The following is a 13,106-nucleotide window of genomic DNA, read 5'->3' as shown; positions in this document are numbered from 1 at the left end:
TAAATTTATGTATTTATTATTTTTTGGGGGGGTACACCAAGTTCAGTCATCTGTTTTTATACACATATCCCCATATTCCCTGCTCATTATCTTTCATGACATCCAGTTAGATGTCAGCAGAGGTTGTGCTCACCTAGAGGCTTGACCGGAGCTGGTGGATCCCCTTTCAAAATAGCTCATTTCCAAGGCTCACAAGTTGGCAGGAGACCTCAGTTCCTCTGATGTGAGCCTCTCTACTGAGCTGCCTGCATGAGCTTCCTCACAGCATGAAGCCTGGCTCCCCACCATCAGGGTTAGTGATCCAGAAGACCAAGGTAGAAGCTGCAGTGCTGTTTGTGACCTAGACTCAAAAGTCACACCATCACTTCTGCCATAATCTGTTGGTCACAGAGATCAGCCCTAGTGCTTTATGGAAGGGAATTAAACAAGGACAGGCATACCAGGAGCTGAGAAATTTTGTAGACCATTTTGGATGCCAAGTACCACGGATGTTGAGATCCTTACTCTTATTCTGAATAATTATGTGACTTTCCACCATCTCTCCAACAGAGGGCTAGAAGTGTAGTCTCTGAAAATAACAAAAATGTTCTCAGCTGTGGTATCCCATTATTGAGGGTGAGGTATTATAGTGAAAATAAGGAGGTAGAGTGTATATTTACATACTAATTTGTGCACCCCTCCACTCTCTAGAAGCCTGCTAGCCAAGCATATTCCCTCTAGATAACAGATAAGAAGATTGTTCTTGGGGAAAATCCATCTAGCCAAAGAAAAAAGACCTAAGTATTCTGTCCCTAGTAAACCCAATGAAATGGCCTAAGCAGATTATCTTACAGTGACACCTGTAATCAGTAAGCCCCAGTCACATACTAACAGCTGCCAGTCAGGCAGTGAAGGACACTGATCCCTGAGAAACAGGAAACAAATGAGGTGAGTCTTGTGATTGCCCAGCTTACTCCCTGAAGAGTTTCTGGCTGCAGGGCACAAGAAGAACTCAGGTGTATAGCCCAGCAGACACTCCAAATTGAGATGTAGCTGAGAGTCTGGGGAGAGAGCAGCAGCTATAGTTCATAGGTACAGAGTACTGGAAAGGAGAGCTTCACAGAAAGAACTCCAGGCATCTTCAGAACCTTCCCATGGAATATTCATCTGAATCTGGGGGTTTTTTTGTTTTAACTTATTTATTATTTATTTTGGCTGTCTTGGGTCTTAGTTGTGGCACACGGGATCTTCTTTGCAGCATGCAAACTCTTAGTTGTGGCATGCACATGGGGACCTAGTTCCCAAACGAGGGATTGAACCTGGGCCCCCTGCATTGGGAGCGCGGAGTCTTACTCACTGGGCCACCTGAATCTTGATCAGTGTGTTCAAGTGAGGAAACCATCTAAGGCTGGGAAAGAACGCCTAAAAAGATTGAAGGAAACAGTATTCACTGCTCACACAAGGCTGGGGATAAGTGTCTGTTCCCACCAGCTATGTGACTTGAAAACCTTGTAATTCATGGGACTTTGGTTATAGTACTCAGAAGGGTCTTGCCTCAGTATTGGAGAATAATTAGCCAGCTGTCTGATTTGGGACAAATGATGAGCCTCGGGGCCGTGGTTTCCTCTTGTGTAAAATGGAAACAACAGTACTTACCTCTTAGGAGTTCAATAAAGATGAAGTAAGTCATAGAACAATGCCTGACACACTCAACATCAATAAAAAGGAGCTATTGTTTTTTTAACATGTATCAACATGGATATTTTACATAAGGAGTAACATAAATATGTAGTACATAAGAAGTTTTTTTAAGCAAGATGTAAAATATTAATGCAACATATGCCATCTGTGTCCAGAGGCACGATGTTGTTTATGAGTATAAATACATGGATAGGAAGGATATAACCACCTTCAGGATAGTGTTTGTCTCTTAGCAATAACGGATGGAAAGGAATTATCAGGGAAATGGCTGCAGCTGTGAGTATTTTAATGTTTATTTATTTAAAATGTATCAGAGAATGGACTGGAGGACACGGGTGGGGGGGTGGGGGGCAAAGGGAAAACTGGGACGAAGTGAGAGAGTAGCACAGACATATATATATACTACCAACTGTAAAATAGCCACTGGGAAGTTGCTGTATAACAAAGGGAGATCAACTCGATGATGGATGATGCCTTAGAGGGCCGGGACAGGGAGGGTAGTGGGGAGTCGCAGGAGGGAGGAGATACGGGGATATGTGTATAAATACAGCTGACTGACTTTGGTGTACCTCATAAGCTGGTACAAGAGTGTAAAGCAATTGTATTCCAATAAAGAGCTTAAAAAAAATAAAATATATCTAAAATAAACAGCATAATGTTAATATTTATTAAATTTAAATGGTTTACACATGGGTGCCAAATAAATTAATCTTTACTTTCCTAAATGTTTGAAACATTTCATAATTTGAAATTAAAAAAAAAAAAAGCCTTTGAAAATAGCAGAATGAAGTAAGAGAACTTATTTGGTTTCTTTTCCGTAAACTCCTTTTCCCTTTTTATATTTATTTATTTCCCTTTTATATTTATTGTTCATTTTGATACAAAACTATATGCTTATAAATTCAAATGAAAATATATATATAAAGTAGAAAGTAAATATTCCTACATCCCCAGCAATAGGTAGTATATACAACTTGCTGTATATCCTTTCTGATCCTTTTAGACAAGTATAGATACATATAATTTTAAAATGTTTATAGGTAGGATGACACTTTACATGTTTTTTAATCTGTTTTTTCTTACTTGCCAATGTACAATGGACATCTTTCCATTTTAAGATAGTATATAGCTCTCTAACTCATAAATTGTATTTCTGGACATTATTTTAACAGAAGATGTATTATTCTGTGATAAGACGAATTTGGATATGAACCCATGTGATGAAGGAAGGATGATAGTGTCAACAGTCTCAAGATTTTTCTTACCTTAGAATATTATATTTTTAGAATTTTAATATGTATTATTTTCTGCTTTTTTAAAAGACATTATTGCAAGAGCATCTCAAGCAGACGCCGTTACAATCGTGACTTGGAACAGGATGAAGCATTTATTCCAGTTGGAGAATCATTAAAAGACCTTATTGATCAATCACAAAGTTCTGGTAGTGGATCTGGACTACCCTTATTGGTAAGCTGAAATGTCATATAAACATGAATGATTTATTGATACAGAATGTGTTGTCATATGATGGTAGACAGCATAATAATTACAGATTAGGGGACTTTACTAGATGCATTTTTTCCCCTTCTTATTTAGAAAGATGGGTACAGTACTGCAAGATGAAATTCGTTAAAATAAGAAATGTGCAATAAGAAAAATAGAATAGGCTAGTAAGGTAGAGCCACAAGCAAGGTTAAGAGAGAAAATGTGATCATGAATTGCTCTATAAGTGTTAGCATTAGCTCACAAGTTTTTAACAGCCAACTTGAGGAATTAGGTGTAAAATTCCTTGGCTCTGTAAGGTTAAACTGTGATTGGTTGGGAGAAGTATAACTATTTCAGATTCTGAAATCAAAGGGAAGCTACTCTCACAGATCATGTTCATAAAGAGGATACTTCCCTCAATATAATACTCTATTACCAAAGCACAATTCATAAAAATAACGTTAAAGGGAGTTGTAAATAATTCTAAGAGAATTGTATGTATGGAAATATTCAGACTTAGGGGTTAAGGGGGCCCTTATAATAAACAATAGATATCGAGATAGATTTTTAATTCTTTGTTTAGTTGGATTTGTTTAAAGTAAATACATTGATCTCTAATTTTAAAATTCATTGAATCAGGTAATTCTGTAATTGAATTGGAAAAATCAAAGTAAAACTGTCTTCACATGTGGACAACCTGATTGTCTACATGGAAAATCTCAGGGATGATAACATAAAGCTACAATAACCAATAAGTGAATTTATCAGGGTTGCAGAATGTAAGGTCATTATACAAAAATCATTGAATTTATGTACACTGGCTACAAACAATTAGGAATTAAAATTTTAAAAGCAGTATCATTTAAAATAACATCAAAAACATGAAATATTTTGGGATAAGCTTAACAGAATTTATGTAAGATCTGTACACTTGAAATTAGAAAACATTGCCAAAAGAAATTAACAAAACCCTTAATAAGTGGAGATGTATATATCCTGTTTGTGAATCAGAGGACCCAGTATTGGATTTCCCTGGTGGCACAGTGGTTAAGAATCTGACAATGCAAGGGACGCGGGTTCGATCCCTGGTCCGGGAAGATCCCACATGCCATGGAGCATCTAAACCTGTGCTCCACAACTACTAGGCCTGCTCTCTAGAGCCCGTGTGCCACAACTGCTGAAGTCCATGTGCCTAGAGCCTGTGCTCTGCAGCAAGAGAAGCCACCACAATGATAAGCCCTCGCACATGAAAAGTAGCCCCCACTTTCAACAACTAGAGAAAGCCCATGTGCAGGAATGAAGACACAGTGCAGCCAAAAGTAAAAATAAATTAAATAAATAAATAAATAAATAAATAAATGTATTTTTTTTTTTTAAAAGAAGACTCAGTATTGTATGAGTCTTAACTGAGTATAACTCTGTATTTCAGTTATCCTAACATTGATTTATAGTTTCAGTTCAATCCAAATCAGAATCAGAGCAAACTTCTGTTGAGATTGATGAGCTTATTCTAACAATTATTTGGGAATGCAGAAGACCTAGAAGAGCCAAATCAATTTTGATAAAGAAAAATAAGAAGGATTCACTACCTGTTTTCTGGGCTTATTGTAAAGCTACAGTAGTCAACACTGTGTGATCCTGGCATAAAGATCAATATGTACATCAGTGGAACAGAGAAGAGTCTAGAAATGGACACACACATATGTGATCAATCGATTTGGATGCCAGTAATTCAGTGGGGAAAAGAGTCCATTCAACGAATGGTGCAGGAGAAGTCGGGCGTCCATTTGCCAAAAGGTGCATCTTGACCTTTACCTCACTCCATGTACGGAATGACCTTGAAGTGGATCGTAGACCTAAATGTAAAAATTAAGTGTAAAATCTTTAAAAGAAAATGTTTTAGGAAATTATTGTGATCTTGAGCAAAGATTTCTTAGGACACAAAAGGCAAGAGTCATTTTAAAAAATGATAAGTAGATCTTTATTAAACTTTAAAACTTTTTCTATTCAGAAGACACTGTCAAGAAAATGAGGAAACAAGTCACAAACTGGCAAAGGAGTTCTGGTAAAGAATTTGTGTTGCAGAGTATATGAAGAATTTTTACAGCTCAGTAATGAGACAACCCAATATTTTAAAAATGGACAAAAGATTTGAACAGACACTTGCCCAGAGAAGATATAAGAATGACAAATAAGCACATGAAAAGATGCTCAGCATCATCAGGGAACTGAAAATTAAACACATATTACTACACATTCACTAGTAGGATGAAAACTGAGAATAATAACTGTGAAAAAGAATATAGATCAACTGGAAATCTCATACACTGCTGATTGAAATGCAAAATACAGTTGCTTTGGGAAACAGGTTGATAGTTGACCAAAAAGTTAAGCGTATGCTTTTTATACAGTGAAGCAGTCCTTTTGCTGAGTGTTTACGGAAGAGATATGCAAACATGTACATACAAAGACAGACTGTGAATGTTCATAGCAGCTTTATTCATAATAAATTGTAAACAACCCAAAAGTCCATCAGTTGCTAAAGGGATAAACAAATTGGATTAATCTCCAAAATACACAAGCAGCTCATGTAGCTCAATATCAAAAAAACAAACAGCCCAATCCAGAAATGGGCGGAAGACCTAAATAGACATTTCTCCAAGGAGGACATACAGATGGGCAACAAACATATGAAAAGATGCTCAACATCACTAATCATTAGAGAAATGCAAGTCAAAACCACAATGAGATATCACCTTACACCAGTCAGAATGGCCATCATCAAAAAATCTAGAAACAACAAATGCTAGAGAGGGTGTGGAGAAAAGGGAACCCTCCTACACTGTTGGTGGGAATGTAAGTTGGTACAGCCACTATGGAAAACAGTATGAAGGTTCCTTAAAAAACTAAAAATAGAACTACCATATGACCCAGCAATCCCACTCCTGGGCATATACCTGGAGAAAACCATAATTCAAAAAGATACCTGTATCATAATGTTTATTGCAGCATTATTTACAATAGCCAGGTCATGGAAGCAACCTAAATGTCCATCGACAGATGAATGGATAAAGAAGATGTGGTACATATATACAATGGAATATTACTCAGCCATAAAAAGGGATGAAATTGAGTTATTTGTAGTGAGGTGAATGGGCCTAGAGTCTGTCATATAGAGTGAAGTAAGCCAGAAAGAGAAAAACAAATACCGTATGCTAACACATATTTATGGAATCTAGAAAAATGGTACTGATGAACCTAGTGGCAGGGTAGGAATAGAGATGCAGACGTAGAGAATGGACTTGAGGACACAAGGGGGAGGGGAAGCTGGGATGTAGTGAGAGAGTAACATTGACATATACACACTACCAAATGTAAAATAGATGGCTAGTGGGAAGCTAATACAGAGCACTGGGAGATGAGCTTGATGCTTTGTGAAGACTTAAATGGGTGAGATAGGGAGGTTGGGAGGGAGGCTCAAGAGGGAGGGGATATGGGGATATATGTATACATGTGGCTCTTTCACTTTGTTGTACAGCAGAAACTGACACAATAGTGTAAAGCAATTATACTCCAATAAAGATTAAAAAAGAAAACAAACTAGTAAGTTCATAGAGTAGAATACTGCTTGTCTGTAAAAAGGAACAAACTACTGGTAGATTTCAAAGCATTTTATGCTGAATGAAAGAAGCTAGACATAGAGGCTGCCTGTTGTAGGTTTCCTTTTATGTCATGGTCAAAACTGTAGGGACAGAGAAGAGATCAGTGGTGCCAGGGACTGAAGATAGGTGGGGAGAAGATTGACTTTAAAGCGATAAAGGGAACTTTTTTGGGGTATAGAAATGTTCTGTATCTTAATTGTGATGTTGGTGGTTACATAACTATACATTTGTCAAAACAATTCTCAAAAAGAGTGAATTTTATTATGTGTAAGTTAGACCGTTTACATTTTATTATATGTAAATTAGAAATTCTGACTTCCTAAAAAGAAATCACAAAAGGATTTTGTAATAAATGATATATAAAGTAAGTCGGTTTAGATACTCTCATAAAATCTAGCCCATTTTAACTACATTTCCAGCCTGGCCTTTAGTGTTTTTTTTTTAATTTAGAATGGCTGCTAATGCTTCTGAAAATGAAAGGTAGCAATTCATGTGCATCTTTCACCCAGAAAATATTAATGAAAGCGGTATTGTACTTCAGGTATTGTCCTACATAAATATCTGTATTCTGTGAGTAGTAGGGGGTAGAATTCAAACAAATATATATATAAATAATATTAAAATTATAATTGTGGTTAAGTGCAGCAACTGAGAAGTATATATGTGCTATGAAGGTATTTAAGAGAGAAACAACACTCTTAAGTAAAGGGATCTGCACATGTAAAAAGCCTGAGACAGGAATGAGCTTTAGTAAATTTTGAAAATTGAAACAACGTAAATAAGAGGGATTAGGGTGGGGGATTAGACTGAATGATCAGGCAGGAGAGTTAGGCAGAGACCAGATCAGGTAGGGTCTTGCAGGCTGAGTATTTTTAGCTATCATTTAGATTTTGCTATATGATAAACCTCCCCCAAAGCTTAGTGGTTTAAAACAACAGACATTATTTTTCATGATCCTGTGGGTCTTCTGGGCAGTTCTTTTTCTGAATTTGCTCAGCTAGAGCCAAATGGTATAGTTTATGTACATGGCTAACAGTTGGTGTGGTTTTGCTCATTTTGGTCACAAATGTGCCCTACAGTGGCAAGAAAGGGCAAGCCCCAATGCACAAAGACTTTTCCTTTGTTTTCCATTTGCTGTTGTTCTTTTGCCCAAAGTAAGTCATGTAGCCAAGCTCAGAGTCTGTAGGGGAGACTATCCAAGGGTGTGTATACTGGGAGGGGAGTTATATTGTCCATTTTTGCAAACAATCTGTCACATTGACTATCCTGTTATTTCGTGATTTTAGAATATATTGTACACTGTTTCATCTCCTTTTGAATTCAGTACAGTCCTCCCTCAGGATCTACCTCAGGGGTTGGTTCCAGCACCCATTGCAGATACGAAAATGTACAAATGCTCAGGTCCCTTGCAGTCTATGTTCCATATCCAAGGATGCAGAACCGATATGGAGGCCAACTGTATACATGTTAATATTGGAGTTGGTTGGTTATAGATACCATCTTTTTTGATGAGATCGCCTATTAAACCACTTTCTCAGTCTTAATACGTTCTTCTCATTTTCCTTTTTTCTATGAAGGTTCAGCGAACTATTGCCAAACAGATTCAGATGGTTCGGCAAGTTGGTAAAGGCCGATATGGAGAAGTGTGGATGGGTAAATGGCGTGGTGAGAAAGTGGCAGTCAAAGTGTTTTTTACCACTGAAGAAGCTAGCTGGTTTCGAGAAACAGAAATCTATCAAACCGTTCTAATGCGCCATGAAAACATACTTGGTGGGTTCACATTTGATTTTAGTCACTTGCATATTCTTCAAGGTTAGTGGGATGCTGGTGGAAGCCTGGCACACAGGCTTTGAAAACATGTGAGTTTAGTTGTGTGCATTGGGCTAAAGGAAACCTAGCAGAATACATAGTTTAAATACAGTCCAGTCCTAAATGGCAACCAACGACTTTCCAGACTTGCCTAGGAGATATTTCGGGGTTGGGTTCCAGACCATTGCAATAAAGCAAATATCACAATAAAGCAAGTCACACAAATATTTTGGTTTCCAAGTGCATATAAAAGTTATGTTTATACTGTACTGTAGTCTATTAAGTGTGCAGTAGCATTATGTCTAATAAACAGCGTACATAGCTTAGTATAAAAATACTCTTATTGCTAAAAAAAACCAGAACAATTACAGTAGTAACATCAAAGACCACTGATCACAGATCACCACAACAATGTAAAAATAATGAAAAAGTTTGAAGTTTTGTGAGAATTACCAAAACGTGGCACATGAAGTGAGCAAATGCTGTTTGAAAAACGGCTCCTATAGACTATGGCAGGAGTTGCCACAGAAACTTCAGTTTGTTAAAAACACAGTATGTGTGAAGCTCAATTAAACAAGGTATGTTTATATTTACTACCCAGCAGAGGAGAAACAGCAGTGAGTTTCAAATTGGAAGTAATGTAGTTTATTGGACTCATATAGTGACAAAAAACAAGTCTTTAAAGGTAATTTAAGCAATTTTCTAGGGTGACTTGAACTGTATGTACCGTTCCCTCTTCCCGTAAGGATACCAGTCATTGATTTAGGGCCCTCTCTAACCTAGTATCACCTCATCTGAACTTGATTATATCTACAAAGACCTTGTTTCCAAATAAGGTCACATTTCTAGGCACCAGGTGGTCATGAATTGGCAGGGGAACATTATTCAACTCAGCACTCACTGAGCTTTTTCTGAAGAGAGGGAGGAGAAGAGAAAGAAGGAAAGGAGGCCCGTATTGTGAACTTGCTTGTCAGTGAGCCAGGCTGAAAAGACAGATGTGATAAGGCATTGATGGGCACGTGGGAGTTGGCTTAATTAGGAGTGAACTCTTAGTTGAACATATTTAGCTTTATGATTTTAATGTGTCCACTTCAGTTTGAAATGAAGAGCCTTTTCCGCATTCCTTCTTTATAGTTCTTCATACTCAGAGAATCATGTAGTTTAATAACAATTTCCCTAGGTTATTATATATGTGATCTTTTTCTTAGTGATATTATTATCATTTTTATGATTATCATAAAGATTATTTTAAATTAATTACAAAAATGTAGACTTATATGCATAAATGACAGAAATAAAAATTTTGGTAACACGTTCAAGAGATTTTGTCAGGCAAGTTAAATTTTTATTGTCTGTAGATTATACCTAAGTTATTGTCAGTATCCTGAATGAGCATTCATTATTCTTCCTAGCCACCTCTGATAACTAACCTTTTAATTCATTAATTGAACAGGTTTTATAGCAGCAGATATTAAAGGTACAGGTTCCTGGACTCAGCTCTATTTGATTACCGATTACCATGAAAATGGATCTCTCTATGATTTCCTGAAATGTGCTACCCTAGACACCAGAGCCCTGCTTAAGTTGGCTTATTCTGCTGCCTGTGGTCTGTGCCATCTCCACACAGAAATTTATGGGACTCAAGGAAAGCCTGCAATTGCTCATCGCGACCTTAAGAGCAAAAACATCCTCATCAAGAAAAATGGAAGTTGCTGCATTGCTGACCTGGGCCTTGCTGTTAAATTCAACAGGTGAGTGATTCTTTACCTACTAGCTTGAAATTATTATAACCTCCTAAAGATATTTACCTGTTTGTATTTGTATTCAGGACAGTGGAATTCCAAACATGTATTTGTGCGTATATAATTATATAAATTGGGGTTTTGAGGGGTTTTTGTCTTAGTGTTTTGTCGTCATGTTTTTTGCTTTTTACAAAAATTACATTGTACTCTACATAATTCTTGATTTCCTACTTTTTGTTGTCTTAGACATCCTCCTGTTTCAGCTTATATAGATCTACTTCATTCTTTTTAACAGTGTTAAGGAAAGTTTTCCATTTTATAGATGTACTATAATTTATTCCATCTATGACCCAAATGATGGGCATTAAGGCTGCCTCCAGTTTCTCTCTCTTACTTAAGAAATGCTTTAATGAATATGGTATTTTATCCGTATACAATATCCTTGAGTACTTGTGCAAGTATTTCTTCATGAGGGATTGCTAGAGAAGGGGCTAGACAGAGAGTATGTACATATTAAATTATATTAATAGTATGTTGTATGTTATCCCTTTAGAAAGTGTGCATCAATTTACACTCCCATAAACAAGATATGCCATTTCTTTATCACTACTTGATATTGTCGATATTTTTAAACAATGAGAATATCAAATTTTTAGGAAACCATTTAAATTGTTTTAATGTTATAATTTTAGAATGCAGTAGTCATTTCACATTTCAAAATTCATTTCAGACCATGAAATAAAAATATTAGTCCATAATAAAGCAAGCCTTAAAAAATATTAACCTTCTTCCATCATTTTTACAGTATTCTAATCCTGTTGTTTTTATCAGCGGAGTGTTTATTGGCTCAAATATTCATCTGATGCTTATTTAAGAAAGTATAAAATACATCTCTGCCTCAGAGTAGTTTTCAGAACCTAATAGATCTGGGGACCGAAAAACAAATCATTCATGTCTTCCAACTCTAAAATTTGCTCCAAAAGTTGAAAAAAACAATAAATATCATTTCAGTATGATTATGTAAACATTACTCACAATAGAAGTTAGTTGGTTGGACCCATAAAGAAAAAAAATGTAATCCTAAATCACAGAGGATCACATGAGAATGATAAAAGCAAATGATTCCTCTCAGTTAATTTTCACATTCACTTGTTCTGGGATATAATTATCTACCACTGTTTTTTGGTTCAGCATTGTTCTCTTTCTTAGAGAGGCACAAAACTTGTTTGGTGACAAAACTTGACCTGAACTGTGAGGTATTTACTGTCTTTTTTTATCCAGCTTAGTATGAATATTCACTGTGTGTACTTAGTTGTGATTTTGATTGAGTACTGCTCCAGACCCTGCTGGAAATTTATATGATATATAGCATATATTTAAAGGATTATATTACGTATTTAAAATCTGAAAGATGCTGAGTTTCAAAATACATCTGGCCCCAAGGATTTCTGATAAGGGAATGTAGACATATTAGATAGTTAGATAGATAGATTTTTATTTTATTCAGTTATACACATACAGAGAGAGACAGACCCTGACTTTTACAATATGTGACAAAAATAGATGAGAAACAATTTTGTTCTTGGCCCTCAACCTAGACATTGTCTGTCTTCTGTTTCAGTGATACAAACGAAGTTGATGTACCTTTGAATACTAGGGTGGGTACCAAACGCTACATGGCTCCAGAAGTGCTAGATGAAAGCCTGAATAAAAACCATTTCCAGCCCTACATAATGGCTGACATCTATAGCTTTGGCCTGATCATTTGGGAAATGGCTCGTCGTTGTATCACAGGAGGTAGGAGTTTAGGTAGCATGTTTCTGGTTATGTTTGTATACTCATCATTCAAAAAATCCAACTCCAGTTGTATAATTTAGATGTCATGTGTGTCAGGGATCCCCAAGACCACTCCCCGGTTCTGTGATTTTGTTAGGACTCCCAGGACTCAGCATATAGTTTTCTTCACAGCTAAAATTTGTGAAGGGCAAAGGTGCATGGGGCAAAAAGTTGAGAGGAAATCAGGCACAGGCTTCCAAAATTCTTTTCCCAGTGGAGTCACTCGGGATGTGCTTTGTTACTCCAGCAGTGAATTGTGATAACACATAAAATATTGTCATCTAGGGAAGTTCATTAGAGCTTTAGTACCCAAAGATTTTCTTGGAGGTTGTTCACATGGGCATCCTCTGCCTAGCATGTGTCAAAATCCCAAACTCCAAGAAAGAAAGCAGAGGTTCAGCATAAACCATATTGTTTGCACTCTAGGCACAGTGGCCACCCTTTTCATTTAGTTTTATGTGAGTGTAGGGGACCTGTTTACCAGGCAAGTTCCCAAACACCCAGCCAGGTACCAGTCTTACAAGCAGGCCTTTTAAGGATAGTGGTTTCAGGTCTGCTTTATTAACTCTTTTCTGCATATATGTTGTCTTTCTACTGCAGAAAAAATTAAAAAATAAAAACCTCACTCATTAGTGGAAACCATTTTGTACATAAATAATTAGACTAAAAATTTAGGGTGAGTGATTCACCTTGCTTATTTTAAGGGATATCCAATATGGACAGCTATGGTGGGGGTAGAGAAAATAATTAGACATTAAAAAAAGAGAGAGAGAAGAACATATGTTTACTATTAAAAGTGAACCATCCACTCTATAATCTTTTCTTCTTTATGGAGGAACCTGTTTTAGCTCCATAGTTCAGCAGGAGGTGCTGAATGGATTGAAGTATTTTG

At 36.6% G+C, this 13,106-nt stretch overlaps 1 protein-coding gene across 6 annotated transcripts in view; it reads left to right on the top strand.

Annotated features, from left to right (window-relative positions):
- Positions 1 to 13,106, top strand: part of BMPR1A (bone morphogenetic protein receptor type 1A) — a 146,524-nt gene that overhangs the window by 130,784 nt on the left and 2,634 nt on the right. For all 6 annotated transcript variants that reach the window (XM_057734285.1, XM_057734281.1, XM_057734282.1 and 3 more), the window contains 4 exons: positions 3,003 to 3,147; positions 8,405 to 8,597; positions 10,090 to 10,387; positions 12,000 to 12,175. In XM_057734285.1, coding sequence (XP_057590268.1) covers positions 3,003 to 3,147; positions 8,405 to 8,597; positions 10,090 to 10,387; positions 12,000 to 12,175 — 812 coding nt within the window. The remainder of the gene's footprint in view (positions 1 to 3,002; positions 3,148 to 8,404; positions 8,598 to 10,089; positions 10,388 to 11,999; positions 12,176 to 13,106) is intronic.

This window comes from Hippopotamus amphibius, chromosome 5, assembly GCF_030028045.1.
Source record: "Hippopotamus amphibius kiboko isolate mHipAmp2 chromosome 5, mHipAmp2.hap2, whole genome shotgun sequence".
NCBI classification, from domain to species: domain Eukaryota; kingdom Metazoa; phylum Chordata; class Mammalia; order Artiodactyla; family Hippopotamidae; genus Hippopotamus; species Hippopotamus amphibius.
Note: the sequence above shows the minus strand (reverse complement) of the source record. Positions and strands in the feature narration are given on the sequence as shown.